We start from the raw sequence: 23,023 nt of genomic DNA on the forward strand, positions 1-23,023 counted from the left end.
CATGTTGACTTATATGGATGTATTGTTAACAGATTGCATTTATTGACATGGCGAGTGGGACATTCCCTTGGCTATAGGCTTATAGATGCCTCCCACCCTTTCCTATCGAAGGCCCTGATGAAGGAGATTACACCGAAACATAATAATAAACATCAGATTTATGCAGAAACAGAGCTCTCCTTTTTCGTTATATTCCCCCTATTGATCCATAAGCATTACGATGTGATGACGTGTTCACAGTTGGTGTTCAGCAATAAATGACAGTTGTATGAACCAGCTGAAATTAAGACACAAATCAATTGTATTTTTTGTCAACTTTATTTTGAAAAATCAAAACAGACTGCTAATATCATTAATATATATATATATATATATTGATACACTTAACGGCCAGTTGTTTCTGTTCAGTTGGAATCGTGATTCTTGTACAACGTTTTGAAGTCTGCAGTTAATCTATTCAAACCTTGGACAACATGTGACCAAACCAATGGAGACGTTTCTCTAAGCAACTCTGTCAAGCATTCAAAGACAATTTGAATTACACCCCCCCCCCCCCCCCCCCCAAAAAAGTCCTTGCTTTTAATTGAAAAGAAAGACAACAAAAATACAACCTTTTGGTCTAGTTTCCTTCAATGCTTGTTTCTTTCAAATGTCCCAATTCCACCACTGAAGGTGGAAGGAAAACAGATTTTAAAAAATTATCTACAAAAACAGGTGAACGGTTATCGCAAAAAAATAACAGCCCAGTGCTCACATTTAGTCAGACGCTACACAGAAGCTGAACTCCCTCTAACGGCACGTCAGCTCACATCACATGCTCCCCTTCTCTTCCACACACAAACAGGACCCGCTCTGACCTTAAATACAGAGTTGATCAGAAGTAAATTGGAAAACAACTAAGTCGTGTAGAGCATGTCATAACAGCAATGACTATAGACCCCCCCCCAACAAAAATAACAGTTGTGTGAGCACATCACCCCCCCCCCCCCCTGCACACCTACTCTATTCTGTCACTGCAGATTGTGTGTGGAGGGCTCTAAGAGCGTGCTAGCTTGGGTTCGTGGGCCCTCAGTGTCCCCACAGCGTCCTTTACGGCATGGTAGATGATGTTCTTCACCTAGAGAACAGAGATTACAACAATACGTTACTGATTGTTTAGCTGATTGATAATCAATTCAAACCTTCTCACAGCAATGACCTATACATTTGTGGCGGCATAGTTAGTGCTCTACTTTTGAGCAGAGCCCTAGTCAAAAGTAGTGCACTACATAGGCTACCATTCGGGAGGCAGACAAAGTGTACCTGCAGCTTGTCCTCGTGGTTGGAGTGTGTGGTGGACAGGTGTCTGAACTCCTGGGTCAGTCTGAAACAGTGCTTCACATGCTCAGGAGACACAAAGTCCTCCGCCACCTTGATACAGCTGTACAGGTTATGGACCTGGGGGGACAGCCAGGAGACAAGAGGGTAGCGTGAAAGGTGTGTGAGAGGTGTCGTGACAGAGAGAACGTGTGTGTGTGTGTGTGTGTGTATGAGAGAAGCAAGAGTATAAATATTATACAGCAAAAGGAAAACCACAAGTGTACCCTCTGTCCCTATGTAACCATTAAACAACCCAAAACGTCTATCAAACCTCCCCTGTTACGTCCAGCGTTTCCCCTAGTACCCACCTGGTGGGGAGCCCCGGCAGGAATGAAGACTGCGTCTCCCAGGAACTGTACGATGGCCCAGCCCTGCACACCATACTCCTCATACAGCCTCCTGCGCAGCACCCCGTCCAGGTACCAGCTCTGGTCGTGGATAGGGTCATGGTCCGGCGGATTCTCCTGGCCCTGCTCCTCACCCACCTGACACAGTCGGGGGGGGGGGGGGGGGGGGGGGGGGGGGGAGACACACTAATGGTAAAGCATATTGACACTAATGGTAAAGGATATTATTAACTGGGTGGTTCGAGCCCTGAGTGGTGATTGGTTGACAGCAGTCATATCAGACCGTATACCACAGGTATGACAAAACATATTTACTGCTCTAATTACATTGGTAACCAGTTTATAATAGCAATAAGGCACCTTGGGGGTTTGGAATTTATGCCAATATACCACGGCTAAAGGCTAAGAACAGCCCTTAGCCATGGTATATTGGCCATATATCACATCTCCTCGGGCCTTATTGCTTAAGTAACATGCTATATCAGAGACATAGGGTGCCATTTAGGACACACAATTTCCTATATCAGGGCTCTCCAACCATCCTGTAGGTCCACTCTAACCCTGTTCCTGGAGAGCTAGCCTCCAGTAGGTTTATATTCCAACCCTGTTCCTGGAGAGAGAGCCTCCTGTAGGTTTATATTCCAACCCTGTTCCTGGAGAGCTAGCCTCCTGTAGGTTTTTACTCCAACCCTGTTCCTGGAGAGCTAGCCTCCTGTAGGTTTATATTCCAACCCTGTTCCTGGAGAGAGAGCCTCCTGTAGATTTATACTAAAATCACATTTCTCATGGGAACAGTAGAACTACAAAAAAAAGGCCAAACAACCATTTTAGTTTCTTCCCTGAAAATTTCCCAGATATAATGCATTGCCTGAAGATGAATGTGCAGATATACATTACAATGAATGTGGTGATTGTGAACCCTGACCTTGCGGAGAAGCTCGCGGATCTTCTCGGCGTCCTTGGCAGAGTAGATGTGCCAGAGTGCCCCGGGCTTCTCCTTGGCCTCATACACCCTCCTCTTGGTCATCTCATCCACATCACCCTCCTCGATGGTGGTCATCACCTCTGCAGGACCAAACAAACAGAGATGAGCAAACATGGGCAGTCTCAGAGTGAGCATGAACTCTTAGGGAAGGATGGAGGAAAGAAGAAACTAAACATCACACATTGACATCCTGAGGTTGTGGGCACAGGAGAGAAAACACTACACGTTCTAACTTGGAGAAGTGCTGCTTCACTATGTCAGAATCATGAGGCGCCATCTCAAAGGGACACTCTATTCCCCCGAATAGTACCCCATTTTGATCATAACAGTATGTGGCCCTGGTCAAAAGTAGTGCAGCACATGGGAAATAGGGTGTCTTTCAAAATGCAGTCAGGTTAAGTGCGGAGTCATCATCCAGAATCAGATGGACACTGAGCTGGCAGGGGAACTGTACCTTCCTTGCTAAGCCATTTGAGACAGAGTTTCTTATATATTACTAATCAAGAAAACATTCAGATGGCTAATGAGGAACGGGACTAAAACATTACACTAGTGGAACTACATGTATTTTTCACTTTCTGGTCACTTGGACAAATGACCCCCAGGGCCATAGGACAAATGACCCCCAGGGCCATAGGACAAGTTGCCTGCAAGTGGGCGAGGGAGAGATGGGCGGGACTAAATGCGTGTGAGTTTATTTGCTCAGACTTTCCTCCAGGCTAGGCATCTCTAGATGCCCATCTCCAACAGTCAAAGCCAGAACACCCGTCACCCCAGACAACATAAGATGCAAAACATGAAAAATCTACTAGCGTAAAACATTAACAATAATAAGTTGTGTTTAAAGGATTTAAACAGAGTTTGACTCTGGCTATCCGAGGGTTAATGAAGGTCTACACAGGGTAGAAGACCATAGAAAGACCCAACTCAGACCACAGATAAACCACAAAGGCTTTTAAATTGATGCACCCCTGTAGTGTTCTGGCCCCGACCCCATGTGGGAAAGGACATGGGATGGGGGAGTAGAGGAGGAGAGAAAAGGGGGGTGTTAGTCAAGAAGGCCATGCTAAAGAGGTGACAATGGTATAAAATTGCACAGACCTTTACATCCAGCGATATCCATCTCTGTGAACAACAAATGTTCACACAATCAACATGTGAGACCCATGGGAGGGTCTTTCTACCAGAATCCTGTCCATTGATGCATGGGGGGGGCAACTCCCATTGGGCTTGTCAGAGGCCTCCAGTGATATAGTCCAGGGTCCATATCCACAAAGCATCTCAGAGTACGAGTGCCGATTTAGGATCAGTTTTGCCTTTTAGATCATAATGATTATATAGATCAGAACACCGGAGATGCTTTGTGGATACAGGCACAGGGTGGGAAACCTGGGAGAGGCCACAGGAGTGCCTGACGACAGGCTAAAATGGAACATTTACACCATTGTTCTGTCTCAATGCTGAGGAATGGCTTCCTTTTCTTAGTTCAATGGGACAGTATTTGATCTTGGTCAACCTATCGACATTCCTTTAGAATATTTGGGAGCTTCTCAAACACAATTATACAGGACTGGTTTTAATATTATTCCAAATATTTTCGGCCCTTTTTTTTTAAATACATTTTTTATTTTTTTGGGACACTTTCTTTAGATGTAAGGTGTTTAAATCTGTCGTAATGAAACTCCTGAAAAACAATGCAACAAACCCAAAGATAGTGCGGCATTAGATGGAATAAAAGCATGACTGTCCAAGGACAAAGATCCCAGGACAACCATTAACGTACCATACAGAAAAGTGTTGCTGGATGGAGGTGCTGATGTCTGTGTGTGAGTAGCAGTGTGATATAGCGGTTTGATATAGAAATGCACTTAGTAAGAAATGGACACTTGTGCTAAATTGCTAGCCATGCTAACACTTACATTGTATAGCGCAATGTACGTCAATGCTGTAATGTGTCTGCTCTGCTGTGTGTTCTACCTCACTGTGTGGGTTGGTCCTACTCACCCTTGACGTGGTCTCCCTCTCCCTCAGGGATGCCCACGTACACCATAACGTTGACGGCATCAGACACGTCCAGATGCAGGTTGGTGGTGCCAACACTCCGGTCTTCTGTCTCCATCAGACCTGAGAGGGAGGAAGACAGGACAAAGCCGGATGATAGTGGCGAGAAAGAGATGGGAGGGGGTTGTGATAAATGGAAAGAAGGAGAGACCAAAATCAGAGATGCTGCCATCGGACCTACTGCTAACTAGCCATCTATTGACCAGCTATGGGATCCCAGTGTTAGTCTGTCGGGTTTCTCTCACCATAGGCATTATACATCTTAGGCCCCAGGTCTGGCCTGACAAAGAAGTTGGGCAGGCGGGAGGCCAGGTTCAGACGGCCGTCTCTCTTAGTGTACTCTGGGAGGGGGAGGTTGTCCATTAGGTCATCAAACCGTGTGGGCATCATGTCTCTGAAGTCTTCTCCAGGAGGCCAGTCCTTCAGCTTCAAAACCATGGGCTGACCATCACTACCCTTCAGACGCTCTGGAAAGAGAGAGAAATTAGTGAGTGAATGAGTCAGTGAATAAATGGATGAACGAATTAATGATCCTGTTACTTACTGGAGATGATCTGGAAGCCGTCCCAGAAGTCTCGAACCTTGACGTCAGAGATGATGGCACAGTTCCGACAGTTGACCAGGTCAACATCCTGGTCCCCAAACTCCTCGCTGAAGGCCTCAGGCCGCCACAGAGCCCCCTTCAGACGCTTATGGATACCAGACACCAGCACCGGCTAGAGGGGGGGGGGAAGGGTTCAAACAACCAGCTTCTCTCACACTGCACATCCCCCTCCCCAACTAATCTATTACATGGCATGGCGTAACAATGTACATATTGCCGAAGTGAGTCTCCTTTGCTCTTTGAAATAAAATAACACCATACCCACAAAAACCTCTTATGTGTACATCCCTGTTAGTGACAATTTCTCATTTTGCCAAGATAATTCATCCACCTAACAGGTGTGGCATATCAAGAAAATTATTCAACAGCATGATCATTACACAGGTGCACCTTGTGCTGGGGACAATAAAACACCACTGTAAAATGTGCAGTTGTCACAGAACACAATGCCACATATGTCTCAAATTTTGAAGATGCGTCCCATTGGCATGCAGACTGCAGGAATGTCCACCAGAGCTGTTGCCAGAGAACCTAAAATGTTCATTTCTCTACCATAAGCTGCCTCCAACATCATTTTAGAGAATTTGGAACCTTCACAGGGAAGCTCATCTGCATGCTCGTTGTCTGTTAAGTTCATGTTTTAAGTATCCCAATATTTCTGTTATTACAGGGCTATCACTCAGTCAAGAGTGCGCATGCGCAGGAAGTCTAGTCGTTGATGGACCTAGCCTTGAGTGTAATGGCGACCTTTGAGGGTGTTCATACGGTATAGTAAACTTTGTTAAATTGGAACCTTGTCGCTGTGTCATTTCGAGTTAACATTGTTCACAAGGTTCTTGGCCAGACTACGGTTTGGCATCGTAACCGACTTCAGAGGGCAAATGCTCCACATCGATGGCCACTGGCATGCTGGAGAAGTGTGGTCTTCCCGGTTTTAATGGTACCAAGCAGATGGCATGTATGGGGACATGTATGGCATTGTGTGGGTGAGAGGTTTGCGGATTTCAACGCTGTGAACAGAGTAGGGTTATGATAGGCAGGCATAAGCTATGGACAGCCAACACAAATGCATTTTATCGATGGCAATTTGAATGAACAGATACCGTGATGAGATCGTGAGGTCCTTCATCCGCCACCATTACCTCATGTTTCAGCATGATAATGCACGGCCCCATGTCGCAAGGATCTGTACACAATACCTGGAAGCTGACAATGTCCCATAAATCACCATACATCAATTGAGCATGTACGACAGCGTGTTCCAGTTCCCACCAATATCCAGAAATTTTGCACAGCCATTGAAGGAGTGGGACAGCATTCCACAGGCCACAAATCAACAGCCTGATCAACTTTGCGAAAGGAGATGTGTCACGCTGCATGAGGTAGTATGACACACCACCACATATTACTCACACCACCAATACTACTTCCACCATCAATTCTACTACCACCACATATTACTCACACCACCACCATCAATACTACTACCACCATCACCATCAATACTACTACCACCACATAACTCACACGACTACTACCACATAGTACTCACACCATCACTACTACATATTACTCACACCACCAATACCTACATATTACTCACACCACCATCAATACTACTACCACCACCACATATTACTCACACCACCACCATCAATACTACCACCACATATTACTCACACCATCACCACATACTCACACCATCACTACTACTAACACCACCAATACTACATACAGTGGGGCAAAAAGTATTTAGTCAGCCACCAATTGTGCAAGTTCTCCCACTTAAAAAGATGAGAGGCCTGTAATTTTCATCATAGGTACACTTCAACTATGACAGACAAAATGAGACGAAAACAATCAAGAAAATCACATTGTAGGATTTTTAATGCATTGATTTGCAAATTGTGGTGGAAAATAAGTATTTGGTCACCTAAAAACAAGCAAGATTTCTGGCTCTCACAGACCTGTAACTTCTTCTTTAAGAGGCTCCTCTGTCCTCCACTCGTTACCTGATATAATGGCACCTGTTTGAACTTGTTATCAGTATAAAAGACAAATGTCCACAACCTCAAACAGTCACACTCCAAACTCCATTATGGCCAAGACCAAAGAGCTGTCAAAGGACACTAGAAACAAAATTGTAGACCTGCACCAGGCTGGGAAGACTGAATCTGCAATAGGTAAGCAGCTTGGTTTGAAGAAATCAACTGTGGGAGCAATTATTAGGAAATGGAAGACATACAAGACCACTGATAATCTCCCTCGATCTGAGGCTCCACGCAAGATCTCACCCCGTGGGGTCAAAATGATCACAAGAACGGTGAGCAAAAGTTCCAGAACCACACGGGGGACCTAGAGAATGACCTGCAGAGAGCTGGGACCAAAGTAACAAAGCCTACCATCAGTAACACACTACGCCGCCAGGGACTCAAATCCTGCAGTGCCAGATGTGTCCCCCTGCATAAGCCAGTACATGTCCAGGCCCGTCTGAAGTTTGCTAGAGAGCATTTGGATGATCCAGAAGAAGATTGGGAGAATGTCATATGGTCAGATGAAACCAAAATATAACTTTTTGGTAAAAAAACTCAACTCGTCGTGTTTGGAGGACAAAGAATGCTGAGTTGCATCCAAAGAACACCATACCTACTGTGAAGCATGGGGGTGGAAACATCATGCTTTGTGGCTGTTTTTCTGCAAAGGGACCAGGACGACTGATCCGTGTAAAGGAAAGAATGAATGGGGCCATGTATCGTGAAATTTTTAGTGAAAACCTCCTTCCACCAGCAAGGGCATTGAAGATGAAACGTGGCTGGGTCTTTCAGCATGACAATGATCCCAAACACACCGCCCGGGCAACGAAGGAGTGGCTTCGTAAGAAGCATTTCAAGTCTCCAGATCTCAACCCCATAGAAAATCTTTGGAGGGAGTTGAAAGTCCGTGTTGCCCAGCAACAGCCCCAAAACATCACTGCTCTAGAGGACATCTGCATGGAGGAATGGGCCAAAATACCAGCAACAGTGTGTGAAAACCTTGTGAAGACTTACAGAAAACATTTGACCTCTTTCATTGCCAACAACGGGTATATAACAAAGTATTGAGATAAACTTTTGTTATTGACCAAATACTTATCTTCCACAATAATTTGCAAATAAATTCATAAAAAATCCTACAATGTGATTTTCTGGATTTTTTTTTCTCATTTTGTTTGTCATAGTTGAAGTGTACCTATGATGAAAATTACAGGCCTCTCATCTTTTTAAGTGGGAGAACTTGCACAATTGGTGGCTGACAAAATACTTTTTTGCCCCACTGTAATATATATATATGTCTCCAAAAATGTCATATCGGTGCATCACTACTACATATTACACACACCATATTACTACAAACTCTTCTCTACCCCCCCCAGAAAGGTCTCTCTCACCTGGCCCTGTTTCCAACACTCTCTGAAGATCTTCCAGTTGTTGGTGTTGGAGGGGTCCTGCAGGCAGAGCAGGCGTCCGTCACAGAGCCAGGAGTGGGAGGTGTGGGGGTCTAGCACGCTGAGGCCCATAACCCCGTCCCTACGGCCAATCCCGCCTAGCTCACTGCCGCCCTCCCCCAAACGACGGCCCTCCGCCTTCTTGGTCTCCACCACCGAGGCGATGATATGGTCCAGGAAGTTAGGCAGGCTGCCCTTCAACTTGTCCCCCTGATGGAGGAGGAGGGGTTAGACATGCAGTCTAGGGCCCTAGGGCTCTGGCCAAAATAGTGCACAATATAGGGCATAGGGTGCCATTTGGGACACAAACTAGAACTCTGTGTAGATTCTATGAATTCTGGAATGCCCCTTTAATATGAGCATTCTGAATGATCTTAGTTACTGTGGTAAGCTGACAGACACTCACAGCTACTGAGGTGGAGAAGACAGATGGGAAGGTTACTCCAGAGTCTCCGGGGCCCTGGGGGAGCCTCCCGGGTCCAGAGTTGAGCAGGTCTCGGAGGCTGGAGCCCTCTGGTTTGGGCTGGCTGTTGTTGGAGCCCAGCAGCAGGCTGTTGAACAGTTTAGGACTGGAGGAGGAAGACGAAGGCTTGGACAGGGCGCTGAACGAGTCCAGGCCGAAGGGAGAGCGTGTGTCCCGGCCCATCACAGAGCGCATCGACCCAGAATCTGGAGGGGTGGACAGGAGAGGAGACAAACAACGTTAGAAGATGGTTAGATACCTCACAGATCATCTCATATTAAACACATGTACAATAAATGTTGAGAGTACCGTCCAGAATATGACGTAGAACTGAGAGTACAGAGAGATAAGATGGAGTCACCTTTTGGGTCCTCCACCTTGGCTTTCTGAGTGGCAAGGTCTGCCAACCAGTGCAAGGCGGTGGAGTTTCCCTCACCCGTGGAGGGGCGAGGGTCTTTGGGGGTGGGGGTCTGGGCAGGGTTTGGGGTGGCGCTGGTATGGTTGGCCCCATTAGTATCAACCCCTCCTCCCCCTTCTGACGTTGTGGTGGAAGTAGGCTCTGTTTTGACCACTGTCATCTCCGCCCCCTCTGGCTTAGGAGTGGTTGAACCCGCTGGACCCCCGCCACCTGTGATTGGTCCACTACCACTGCTCCCCGTGCTGGAAGAGACAGCAGACTGCTGGGACATCAAAAAAGGAAATATTAGCATTATACTGTATACTAATAATGCCCCATGATAACCAACATGTAAAACAAGTGAGAACTATGTACAGTGCTTTTGGAAAGTATTCAGACCCCTAGACTTTTCCCACATTTTGCTACAGCCTTATTCTAAAATGGATGAAATTGTCTGAGGTCCTGTGCGCTCTGGAGCAGGTTTTAATCAAGGATCTCTGGACTTTGCTCCGTTCATATTTCATATGTCCCTGCCGCTGAAAAAACATCCCCACAGCATTAAGCTGCCACCACCATGAGTCACCGTAGGGATGGTGCCATGTTTCCTCCAGACGTGACACTTAGCATTCAGGCCAAAGATTTCAATCTTGGTTTCATCAGACCAGAGAATCTTGTTTCTCATGATCGGAGGGTCCTTTAGGTGCCTTTTGGCAAACTCCAAGCGGGGTGTCATGTGCCTTTTACTGAGGAGTTGCTTCCGTCTGGCCATTCTTCTCTGATCGCTGAGTTTGGCAAGGCTGCCAGCTCTAGGAAGAGTCTTGGTGGTTCCAAACTTCTTCCATTTATGAATGATGGAGACCACTGTTCTTGGGGACCTTCAATGCTGCAGACATTTTTTGGTACCCTTCCCCAGATCTGTGCCTCGTCACAATCCTGTCTAGGAGCTCTACAGACACATCCTTTGATCTCATTTCTTGGTTTCTGCTCTGACATGCACTTTCAACTGTTGGACCTTATATAGACAGGTGTGCCTTTCCAAATCATGTCCAATCAATTGAATTTACCACAGGTGGACTCCATTCAAGTTGTCGCAACATCAAGGATGATCAATAGAAACAGGATGCACCTGAGCTCAATTTCAAGTCTCATAGCAAAGGGTCTGAATACTTATGTAAATAAAGTATGTTTCGTGTGGTATTTTTTTTTATAACTTTGCAAACATTTCTAAAAACCTGTTTTCACTTTGTCATTATGGGAAATTGGGTGTAGATTGGTGAGGAAAATGTAAGTAAATCCATTTTACAATAAGTCTTTAACGCTACAAAATGTGGAAAAAGTAAAGGGGTCTGAATACTTTCCGAATGTGATGTATAAATGTTATACATATTCTGTCTATTGGTACAACATTCAAAAAAACAAAGATGCAGCACCTGTGAGATGCCATTGGGGGCGCTAGGGCGCACTAGGGGCCTGTGGTGCCGGCTGGTGCAGGGGCAGTTTGCCTTGATGCCCCATTTGCCCCTGGCTGAGTGCACCATATCCCCTATGTTATAGAGAGCTGTGGGAGAGAGTACAGAGAGAAGTCAACATGGGATGAATTAATGAGAAAGATACAACACATGTTGGATGTCAAGTTCAGGCTGGGAGTTTTTCCAGACAATGTGACATGGGCCCGTATGCACAAAGCATATTAGAGAAGGAATGCTGATCTAGGATCAGGTCCTCCCTGTCCATAATAATCTGATTCATAAAAGGGAAAAACTGATCCTAGATCAGTAGTCTTATTCTAAAAAACATTTATGGACCCGAAGCAGGAAATACTCCAGACCCTAGTTCAAAGCTCCTATAGTTATGATGATGTTACCAGTTCCAGGTATGATCTGTGTGGGCATGAGGTTCTGAGGCTCGTGTCTCTGGCCCTTTACACACTTCAACCAGGAGAACACCTCGTCATCAGGCCCCTCGTCCACCTCTGAGAGACAAAACATGTGATGGAAGATTAATTTATACACACACACTCCCTTCAGCTCAATCTTCACTTCTTCAAAAACATAATCACTGAAAGAAAGAGCAGTCCAGGCCAATCACTGTACGTAGTCGAACTGGACAATACCATGCCCCAGTCCGTCCCTGTGTGTGGAGTCACCATAGAGATCCTACAATCCACAATGCAAAATGTTATAAAGACTCCAGGATGTAATTCTGACTCACCCTCCATAGGGCGGTTCCTGCGTTGCCGGTAGCAGTCCAGGCACACCCCGAAGCCACACTTCCTGCAGACCCAGTGGATGTTGAAGACGGTGGTCTCACATACGTCGCACATCTCCCTGACACCGCGCACCGCACGCTTCCATGCCACTTTCTCTGTAGAAGAGGAGACAGACAGACACAAGGTAAGCACAAGTCACCTCACTGAAACCAATGCAAAACAGCAGGGGTTTATTTATTAATGCACACTGTAGCAAAACACTTTGCAACGGAAAACGAGAGTTTCAATTGCACAAATTCAGGTAGGTCTCTCCCCGTTTGCTTCCTAGTGAATCCAGTGCAGCAGTGTGCCTGCCCAGTCATGTCAACCGTCACAGAGATCTTGGTTTGAACAATAAAGAAGTGATGGGGAGAAAATAATGAGACAAACACAGACCAACATTAAAAATACATGGCTACACACACTCACACACACTGAACACGTGTCAGACTACTCACGGTGTGGCTCAACCATCATCATGGCCTCCTTCTCAGACATGACGAGCTGACAGAACTGGTCTCCCACGTTGGCCAGAATGTACTTGGAGGTGTCCAGGTCCAGGCCCTCCTGTACGGATGGCGAGGGAAGCCACAGTCCCATGGCCATGGCATCGCTCTGCTGGGGGCTCAGGAAGCCCTCCACACGCAGAATGCCCTTACGCGTGAATGCCAGCCTGGGTAGGGGGAAAAGGTTTGATGAGTGCAGACGAGTGTGTAGAAAACGTTTGAGATGATGGTGGTTGATGAAATGACTGATATTCCTTATTGTAGCATTACATAGAAGAGGATATACCTCACAACCCATCTCTCATACACACATGTACCTGCGGAAGTGGAAGAAGCGACAGGCCACGTTGGGGTCGTCGTCGTCAGGCTCCTGCTCCCGGTACTTCCTGTAGCGCTCCATGCGACACTCGCGACACTTGTGGAGGTGAGGCGCCACGTTGATACAGGAGCCGTCCTGCAGGAACGACTCTCCTGACTGCTTCAGACGACGCACCTTAGTCACGTCCTTCAGCACTGACTGGCCCACTGGATGACACAAAGGACCAGAGAGTACCTTACATCATGAAGGGCTACAAAACTATGCAATGACAACCTATTTATGAGTGCAGAAAGGGGTAGTCCAAACAACAGCTTTACCATCAATCTTGTTAAAAGGTAGACTCAGCGATATGACGTAGATGCAGAAAGTAAACATCATAGTGGGTCAATTTCCACAACAACTAAGAGCGTTGAAGCGGGAGGCTCTACTCCTCTGCCGTTTTGGTTCCCTGGCTAACACTCAAAACGATGAAGCGATCCCGCGCACAGATACTGTGTGAGACTGTGTGTCAGTGAAGTCTTATCTCGCTCATCTCAATATCTGCGGTGCTGCTCGTGGCAACATCATTTCTCTGAGTCTACCTATTAATGTTTCATGATCCTGACCAAAATGGAATGATATTGATGACTGACATGTTACGCGCATGATGGAGAATCTCATTTACATACTGCTAATATCCTGAGGCTCCAGGTCTTACCTTTGAAGGGCTTGTTGCGTGGCCGGCTCTTGGCCACCCCGGGCCCTTTACCCTTCTGCAGCAGCATGGCTCCCTCCTTGACGGGCCCCACGAGGCCCCCAGGTGCATGGCCCCTCTCCAGACCCTCCTCTGTCTCACTTAGGTCCGACAGGTCGCTGTTGTCGCTGGAGTCAGAGTCACGTTTAGATGCCTGACATCGCTCCTCCAGGGCAAAATTTTGGGCCTGGCCCTGGTCAAAAGGCATGGGTGCATTCTCACCACTCCCGCCAGCGACTGCACTCCCAAACATGGGGAAGCCTGAGGTGGAGCTGGGTCGGTCATCCAGAGAACCACCCTCAGCTGAGGAGCCCTGATCTCCTGTGGAGGAACTCTCCTTGGGCTTGGAGGAGGTGACTGACTGGGGCCTCTGGGTGAAGCCAGGGGCTGGGGAGGAAGAACTGGAGGCAGCGGCAGCTGAGAGGGAGACGAAGGGGGAAGACAGAATGCCCTTGGGCAGCTCGACCATGGTGAACAGGTTGGATTTGCTCTCCGAAGCTGAAGACGGGCCCAGGGTCTCAGGCTCCAGAGGGGCTGGTTTGCCACTGAAGGGACTGTGGGAGAGCTTCTCCCCGTATGCCAGGAAGGGGTTGGAGGGCTCTTTGGAGCCCTGGAGGAACAGGTTCTGGTGGCTGTCTGTCTTGGTGCCGAAGCCGCCCACCACGACACCGTTAGTGCCACTCCTGTTGTTAGCACCACACAGAGCTGGGGTGTCCATCGCCCCCATGACCAGACCAGAACACCTCATCCCCCCAGAGCCACTGCTGAAGGAAGGTGAGAGTTTGTCCCCTGCAAAATTCTTGTTGAGCACTCCGTTGCCTGCCGATTGGGTCTCAGGCACTTTGGACTGCTCTTTGAGAGAAGCTGTAGCTGAGCTAAACAGGCCAGCTGATGCCGGGGCCAGAACGGAGGGCTTGAACAGGCTAGGAGGCTTCTTACTCAAGCTCTCTGACACTGCTGTGAAGTAGTTGGTGTCTTTAGACTGGCTCTGACCTGGAGTCTGGTTCAGACCACCAGGGTTCTGGCCAGTCTTCTGACCCGTCATACACTGGAAGAATAAGTTCTGGTCTTGCTGCTGCGGTTGGGCCTTGTTGTTCTTGGTGCCTCCAAAGGCAAATCCGAAGGGTCTAGAGGAGTCCTGGGAGGCTGATGGTGTGTTGGAGGAAGCGCTGGTCTTGGAGCTCACCTCTCCGAACACGGAAGCCCCAGCAGGCTTGGACTGGGGAAGCCGGAACCCAGCCGCAGCCAGGATGGGAGTCTTAGAGCCCTGAAGAGCAGGAGGAAGAAATACAGGATATTAGTGACAGAACAATGATGGTTAGTAATTACTATGAAAGGTATAAGACCAAGGTCATGTAAAGTGTTACTAACTCACCTCCGACTGGTTGGTTGTTGCTTTCCAGACAGGGGGTTTGGGGCTGAAGCCAAGGGAGGCAGAGACAGCCATGCTGGGGGCACTGGCTTGAGATGGGGATGAGATGGTCACCGGGCCTGGGGAGACTAGGGCAGCCATCTTGGGGTTGGTAGACTGGGATGGCTCTTCTCTTTCTAGGGTGGGTCCTGCTGGGGAGGGCTTTGGGGCCAAAGCTCCAGGGACCAGGCTGGGCATCTGGCCCAGAGAGGGGAAGGAGGTGTTGGAGAAGGGGGAGGGGGCTTGTTTGAGGGGGGGTGGAGTGGGGGTAGCTGTGGTGGTGGAGTCAGCAGACCCCTGTCTGTCTTGTGTGGAGAGGGCACGTCCGTTCTCCTTGGTGTAGCGAGGCGGAGTGTTTGATTGGTCCATCTGGGAGGAAGTGCTGTTCGGGGAGGCGTAAACCTGTGTGACTTCAGAGGAACTGCTGTTCACTCTGCGTCCTCCTCCTGCTGCTAACTCTGCTCCCCATGTCACCATCCCCTCTTCAGAGGCCTTGGTGGAGCCGCTCCCATTCTGTCCATCTGCGGCTCCCTCTCCCGAACCCTTAAAGCGCTTCAGGGTCATGTCCTCCTCGCCCTCCGAGGCTGTCCTCCGTCTACGGCCGCTCTCGCCCTTCCCTCCGTCGCTCTCCTTCCTCCGTCGAGCATTCTTCCCTTTCTGACCGAGGAGAGATCAATGTAAAGGGATTAGATAAGGGTGTGCAGAACAATTACCCAAGTCAACCAAAAAATGTAATCCTTTAAAACAAAAGCTAGACGAGAGGAATGGGACTGTATCCTTCATCCAACTTACCTCATCAAAGTGATCTTCAGCCAGCATCACATGTATTACCCGGGGATCCACCACCTGAGTCTCCTCTCCCTAGAAAACCACATCTGGCACATTAACAGCACGTAGCTAACTACTATCAACACATCTGTTACATTAACAGCACGTAGCTAACTACTATCAACACATAGCTAACTACTATCAACACATCTGTTACATTAACAACACATCCAAAGAGGGAATAGTAAAAGCAAATCCAGGCAGTGTGTGTGTGTGTGTGTGTACCTGGTCCATGGTGATCTCCATGATGTGTGATTTGGGGTCGTGCCGAGAGACCAAGCCCAGGGCCCAGTGCTCCTCAAACTCACACTGGTACACCTGAACCTTCCGGCCCTGGACGGTGTAGGAGCCTGGAGACACACCAGCAGGACAAGGGTTAAAGTCTCCTACACCTAGAGCAGTGTGCCAGAAGGATATTATGGTGGGACTGAAAAGTGGGAAGAGAGAACAGTACTGAAGAGTAGAGACTAGCTAAGAACCGTATTGAAGAGTAGAGACTAGCCAAGAACCATATTGAAGAGTAGAGACTAGCCAAGCCCAGTATTGAAGAGTAGAGCCTAGCAAAGCCCAGTATTGAAGAGTAGAGCCTAGCAAAGCCCAGTATTGAAGAGTAGAGGCTAGCAAAGCCCAGTATTTAAGGGTAGAGGCTAGCAAAGCCCAGTATTGAAGCGTAGAGGCTAGCAAAGCCCAGTATTGAAGCGTAGAGGCTAGCAAAGCCCAGTATTGAAGAGTAGAGGCTAGCCAAGACCAGTATTGAAGAGTAGAGGCTAGCCAAGCCCAGTATTGAAGAGTAGAGGCTAGCAAAGAAACATATTGAGGAGTGCAGTGTAGGAGAACATGGGTGAGCATGAAAGCAGGAGGAAAGTCAAAGTGCACCATACACAGGTCATTGTACAATAGGTTTCTAGTCATTCCATAGTCTAATAGACTCACCCTTCCTGAGGATCTCCTGCAGCTCAAAGTCACTGTGCCAGCTGGAAACTGCAGCCTGCAGAGAAGGCTGCTCCAGTAGGAGAGAGTGCCTCACGTCTTTCGCTGTCTACAAAGGGAAAGACCATGAGACAGTGATAACACACTCAGTGTATAATACACACATCAGATGAAAGTTGACACACACGACTTTGAGCAATGTAAGCCCACCTCAAATCTCTGGAGTGAATTCCCGTCAGGGAGGAAGTCCAGGGTTCTGCTCCCAAAGAACTCCACTGGGACCAGGGAACCCAGACCCACACGGTCCACTAGACACCGGAATGCCTAGCAGGGGAAGAGGAACATTGCTAGGACAGGAGCCACTACATTTGAAGGGTGAGATATTATATAACATTCCCATCTGGTTTAAATGGTGGAGTGGCTGGATAATGAGTGTTTGATATCGCTAATGATATTATCATCTGGAAAACCATGAAAGGGTCCATGTTGAACTGTACGATAGAAAAGAGCAGCAGGTTGGTGTGTGTGTGCTGTCTTCTTCTTCTTGTGTAAATCTAACAGGACCTAAAAACATCCCCTGCTAGGACCATTTCATTTCCACCAGCTGGTCTGGCCTCACTTCAAGGTGCAGGTGTGCCTTAGGGAGCCAGCAAGGTTTGGTGAGAGGAGAGCGCATACATATTACATACACCCTCTGTGAACTAACCATGACCCAATACCCTCCTCCACCAGGGGCATTCACCGGAATATGTCCAATAGAAACAGTAGTTTTGGTGTTTCATCTCTGGTTATTTGGACAGATTACAATTTTGCAGGCATTAGCATATTTCGGAAGGAGAGAGGACATTCGGCCCATAAAAGTGCAAAGAGAGACATGAACTCCTCATTCTCTTAACATGTTTGGGCCCAGAATTGAAATTCGACCAGCTGACCCATTATGTGAGTCTTTATTTCTGGGTTAACTGAGAATTAGGGTTTACCAAATCCTGTTGTGGCGATAACATGATGAGCTAAGCATCAGCATGATCTGGGGTGTATTCACAAGAGACCATCGTAGCAAAAATAATGCGCAAAGAGAACAATAATTCCTCTTACCCTGCACATCCTATTCATTCCTGACTGATTCTCTCAGTTTACACCCATAATCTTTCCAGGAGAGATTAGGTCAATCCTAACCCAGTGAGGTTGCTACTCACCAAAGCTGGCCAGGCTGTCCCAGAGGTTACTCCAGCTGCAGGGTGGTTCTGGTTGGGCTGACTGCAGTTAGCCCAGACAATGGCACTCTCTACCAGTACAGCTCTCACCTCCTCCCCATACACCTGTACCCAGGAGCGCCTGCGCCACGCACAGTCCTCAAACTCCACAAACACCTACAGGATGGGGGAGAAAATGGAGGGGAAAAATGGTGGGAGAGTGGTGCATTTCTGTTAGACTAGCTATATTAACTTAGGCTAGGTTCAGAGGCCATTTTCAAAATAGCAGAGGTAAGACAAACACAGTATTTGGTTGATGGGAAAACAGAAGCCAAAGGCAGGCAGGCTACAGACAGACAGCAGGACAGGCCTTGGTAGGGTCATAGTCAGCAGAGCCCAGGCAGCACTGGCTCACAAACACAGCCCATCTACTCCTCTAAGTCTAAGCAAGGCCATTTCTATCAGGAAGACAGGTCAATCATTACAAATAGGCTTGTCAATTCCAAACCAGTCTCCCTTTCTCATTAACCCCTCATGTCAATTAGTAGTCTAGAGCAACTTTATTGATGAGGATTACAATGTAACAATGGATTGCATTTATATGGGTTAATGCTTTACTCAAGGGGCAATATATAGTTGTAAGCAAAAGCCCATTTTAAATGTGTAACTTGCTGACTCACTCTGCATACAAAGCCAAATAGTACAGTCTATTGGATTTTAATTGTGTGGATCTGTGAGAGGATCAACAACTGCTGTGCCTTGAAGAGTGCCCTCCTACCAAGACCTGAGAAGCTGCAGAGAATAATTGGTGTTAATTATGATGATCGATACAAACAGAGGCTAGTCCATGCAAAAACAAAACCACATTTACAGCCAGTTACATCAACCAGCCCACCCCAAAGACAGTAGACACATAACAGAAACAAGAGCAAGAGCAGGGGCTGAGTGGAGAGCATTGAGGTGTCGGTAGCAACCATCTGCACCTTTTTTCTAAGAATGGTCCTGGAGACTTCCTTGAAAATCGCATAATCTGGATTAACTACTCCATGCAACACCAGTCCCTTTCTAAAAATCTGGATTTTGGCAATTGCTTTGGTGCATGCCTTGCTTTGTCATCAAATCATGCAAGATAATGCATGCATCAACAAATTACACCGGCTAAAACTACTGTTCGGCCTAACGTTAGCTACATCTTCCCAAACAATAATCTAGCCGACATTTGGTTATTTAAAGCATGCAAACCTATTAGACTGACATTAAAATTTTAATGAGGCTATGGCACATGATTTTAATTCTGGATACTATGCTAAAGTTGGTTAGCTAGATAACAAGTTGGGAACAAAATATGTCAAAGGCCCAAAATCATCGGGATAAATTATGGAGGCCGCTGCTATCAGGCAAGCGAAACACAGCGGCCCCCATTGCCTATATTTTAGTAGCTAGATAATATCAGCAAAGCCCAGACAACCGGCGACATTTGAATTATTCTGCTTAAATCAGTTTAGTTAAATACGTAGTCAGGTTATTAGCTTGTTAGGTAACGTCAGCTGCCTTTATTCACATGTAAACACTGACCGTCAGCCCCGCAGCTGCTGTTGTTGTCGCCTCTCCTCCGCTCACCTCTACCCCTGGGCTGGCCAAACCTATGACGCTGACAGCCCGGACGGTTCCCCGGAGCCAGTCGCGAGTCCAAGTGGACTGCTCCGCTTCGGGTCCGGCTGCGGACCTTCCATCGCTGAGGAGCAGTAGAAGTCGCTTCCCAATCAGTTCAAGAGAGTCCCCCATATTTAACTAGCCACCATGAATTGTAATATAAACTTCCTTCTCTGTATTTCTGCTGAGAACTCCGATGCACTTAGCTAGCTAGTCAGGTTATATCCGCCTATGTGACAGATTTAAGCCTCAACTACCGCAACTTTGCTGCATGCGCGGCCGATCAAGTCACGCCACAAATAGAGAAGTACCGAGATGTTATTGTCCTCAAAGCTACTGTCCCGCTCTATCCGCCATTGAGGCTCTCAACAATCAAACGCACTCCTCGTACAAGGCTCCACTGCGGCGATAGCAAGCGTGTGAATTGCGACAGCGACTCATGCTGGTTCATATCAGGCACTACACATAACCTGTTTCATCTGGAATAATGCCAAGTAAAATGCTGAGTTCACACCGCCAGCCCAATTGTGATATTTTTTTCAATAATTGTATTTTGACAAATCAGATCAGCTCTAAAAAATAACTGATGCGTAAAATCTGATGTGATTGGTCAAAAGACCAATTAGTGGGAAAAAAGATCCGAAGTTTGCTGCCTTTATAAACGCAGCCAACGTGTCTGGATATCTGGTGAGAAAAAATCAATTTAGCCTAAAACGTAAATCAAAAGATTGTATTTATTTTTTCCTGACCAAAATTATTTCTGTCTGGACACAACAGAGATGCGGTATACAGACACACAGTGTTTAGAAGCAGTCATTTTTTTTTAACCTTTTGCTCTCCTTAATCCACAAACTGTAAATCTGTCAATCTGTTTCACAGTCTACCACATGCATTTTAGTGTGGGGTTTTACCAGTTGGCCTATTCCCCCTTGAGACTGAAAAGATTTGGCATGGGTCCTCAGATCCTCAAAAAGTTCTACAGCTGCACCATCGAGAGCATCGAGAGCATTGCCTGGTATGGCAACTGCTCGGCTTCCGAGCAAGGTACTATAGAGGGTAGTGCGTACGGCCCAGTACTGGGGCCAAGCTTCCTGCCACCCAGGACCTCTATACCAGGCGATGTCAGAGGAAAGCCCTAAAAATGGCCATGGACTCCAGCCACTTCTCATAGACTGTTCTCTCTTCTACTGCACGGAAAGCAGTGACGGAGCGCCAAATCTAGCTCAAAAGGCTTCTTAACAGCTTCTACCCCCAAGCCATAAGACTCTGGAACTGTTCATTAAATGGCTACCCAGACTATTTGCATTGTCCCCACCCTACCCCCCATTTGTTTGCTTCTGCTCTCTCTTATTATGCATGCATAGTCACTTTACCTCTACCTACAGTATATGTACATATTACCTTGACTAACCGGTGCCCCTGCACTGGAACCCACTGTTTATAGCCTCGCTACTGTTATTTTATTGCTGCTCCTTAATTATTTGTTTTATATATATATATATACTTTTTTTTCTTCTTAAAACTGCATTGTTGGTTTGTAAGTAAGCACTTCACTGTAAGGTGAACCTGTTGTATTCGGCACATGTGACAAATCAGATTTGATTTGATTTGTAGATTTGAAATAGTCATCTACAACAGGGGTTCCCAAACTTTTTCCGATCAGGCCCCCATCCTAGCATTGGGGAACATCTCGCACCCTGTCTATTTCTATGGGTACAAGTACTGTCCATGACATGAACCGTTGACACCCCTCTTGTTGGCAGATAGAACATTTTGCGGATTAAAGCTTATTTCATGCAGTTCTACACATTTTGTCATGGTGTGCAGAGAACATTTAGCAGTTTTAAATCAAATTTGATTTGTCACATGCGCCGAATAAAGCAGGTGTAAGTACAGTGAAATGTTTAACTTACAAGCCCTTAACCAACAATGCAGTTTAAAGAAAAATAAGTGTTAAGTAAAAAAATTGATATGTAAATTAAAGAGCAGCAGTAAAATAACAATAGCAAGGCTATATACAGGGGATACCGGTACAGAGTCAATGTGTGGTGGCAAAGGTTAGTTGAGGTAATTGAGGTAATATGTACATGTAGAGTTAAAGTGACTAAGCATAGATTATAAACAGAGAGTAGCAGCGTAAAAGAGAGTTCTGGATATGCAATGACCAGTGATGTAAAGCACTTAAGTAAAAATACTTGAAAGTACCACTTGCCGTGCGGTAGCGGAGAGAACAGTCTATGACTAGGGTGGCTGGAGTCTTCGACAATTTTTAGGGCCTTCCTCTGACACCGCCTGGTAAAGAGGTCCTGGATGGCAGGAAGCTTGGCCCCAGTGATGTACTGGGCCGTACGCACTAGCCTCTGTCGTGCCTTGCGGTCGGAGGCCGAGCATTTGCCATACCAGGCAATCATGCTCTCGATGGTGCAGCTGTAGAACCTTTTGAGGATCTGAGGACCCATGCCAAATCTTTTCACACAATTATCAAGAGAACATCGCTGGTCATCCCTACTGCTTCTGATCTGGCAGACTCACTAAATACTTGCTTCGTTTGTAAATTATGTCTGAGGGTTGCAGCATGCCCCTGGCTATCCATAAATACATTTTAAAAAACAAGAAACCGGTGCCGTCTGGTTTGCTTAATATAAGGAATTTCAAATGATTTATACTTTTACTTTTGATACTTAAGTATATTTAAAACCAAAATATTTGACTTTTACTCAAGTAGGATTTTACTGGGTGACTCACTTTCACTTCGTTTTCTACTCACTCTTCATTTTTCTTTTCAGAGTCATTTTCTATTAAGGTGTCATTAATTTTACTCAAGTATGACAATTGGGTACTTTTCCCCCACCACTGGCAATGACTGAAATGACAAGAAGAAAACTGATTATGCACTACCCAATTTCAAAATTGTATCTTGTGCATTCTACTATTACAACTTTCAAGAGTAAGTTGAAAGCCTGACTGAGTATCTTTAAAAAAAAAAACATTTATTTGTTTTTTTTGGGGGGGGTGACCCCACGCCGAATCCTACAAGATAATTCATGTGTCCCAGTGTCAACCACAAGGTGGTGCCATAACATTTAAAAACACACTGCATGTCCAAACACCATGTAACAGCACAATTGTGACACAGCCTGGGATCGAATCCGGGTCTGTAGTGGCGCCTCAAGCACTGTGATGCAGTGCCTTAGACCGCTGTGCCACTCCATAGGCCCCATCTTTAATGCTTAAACTTAACAGATTGAATAGAGACTTTTAGCGTCCTGTCCAGGGGGTGTACTTGTACATCAAGCTTCATTGTGGCTTGAATAAGGCCTACTGAATAGTGATACAAATGCATTTTCTTTCATTCATTTAATGTTAAGAGTGTAGTGCTTTGCCCTCTTGTATATCTGTTGATATAGCCTTCATTTACTGAATCAATGTCCATGTCGTTTAGTGATATTTATTAGTGACTCCATGTCTTTATTTAGTAGGTAAAGGCCTTAGCCAGACCAAT

The 23,023-nt window shown here is 46.6% G+C and overlaps 1 protein-coding gene across 5 annotated transcripts; it reads right to left on the reverse strand.

Annotated features, from left to right (window-relative positions):
- Window positions 1–300: 300 nt before the first annotated feature.
- LOC109878758 (lysine-specific demethylase 3B) lies at window positions 301–19,948 on the reverse strand. Of its 5 annotated transcripts, none has more exons than XM_031789890.1 (24): window positions 19,444–19,948; window positions 17,872–18,045; window positions 16,886–16,999; window positions 16,679–16,784; window positions 15,971–16,095; window positions 15,710–15,778; window positions 14,882–15,574; window positions 13,471–14,773; window positions 12,772–12,979; window positions 12,407–12,621; window positions 11,912–12,064; window positions 11,565–11,672; window positions 11,131–11,258; window positions 9,665–9,980; window positions 9,247–9,509; window positions 8,784–9,050; window positions 5,297–5,468; window positions 4,998–5,219; window positions 4,696–4,815; window positions 3,793–3,816; window positions 2,632–2,771; window positions 1,668–1,844; window positions 1,303–1,437; window positions 301–1,117 (listed from the first exon to the last, which is right to left on the reverse strand). In XM_031789890.1, exons 1-24 carry the CDS (start codon window positions 19,651–19,653, stop codon window positions 1,037–1,039), a joined length of 5,523 nt encoding a protein of 1,840 aa, XP_031645750.1. In that variant the 5' UTR covers window positions 19,654–19,948; the 3' UTR covers window positions 301–1,036. The 5 variants fall into 5 exon arrangements, with proteins under 5 accessions (XP_031645750.1, XP_031645753.1, XP_031645749.1 ...); XM_031789893.1 differs by having other exon boundaries at window positions 303–1,117; window positions 9,665–9,983; window positions 19,489–19,948; XM_031789889.1 differs by having other exon boundaries at window positions 303–1,117; window positions 9,665–9,983.
- Between the last annotated feature and the right edge of the window lie 3,075 nt (window positions 19,949–23,023).

The sequence above is a fragment of the Oncorhynchus kisutch genome, linkage group LG15 (assembly GCF_002021735.2).
Source record: "Oncorhynchus kisutch isolate 150728-3 linkage group LG15, Okis_V2, whole genome shotgun sequence".
NCBI classification, from domain to species: Eukaryota; Metazoa; Chordata; class Actinopteri; order Salmoniformes; family Salmonidae; genus Oncorhynchus; species Oncorhynchus kisutch.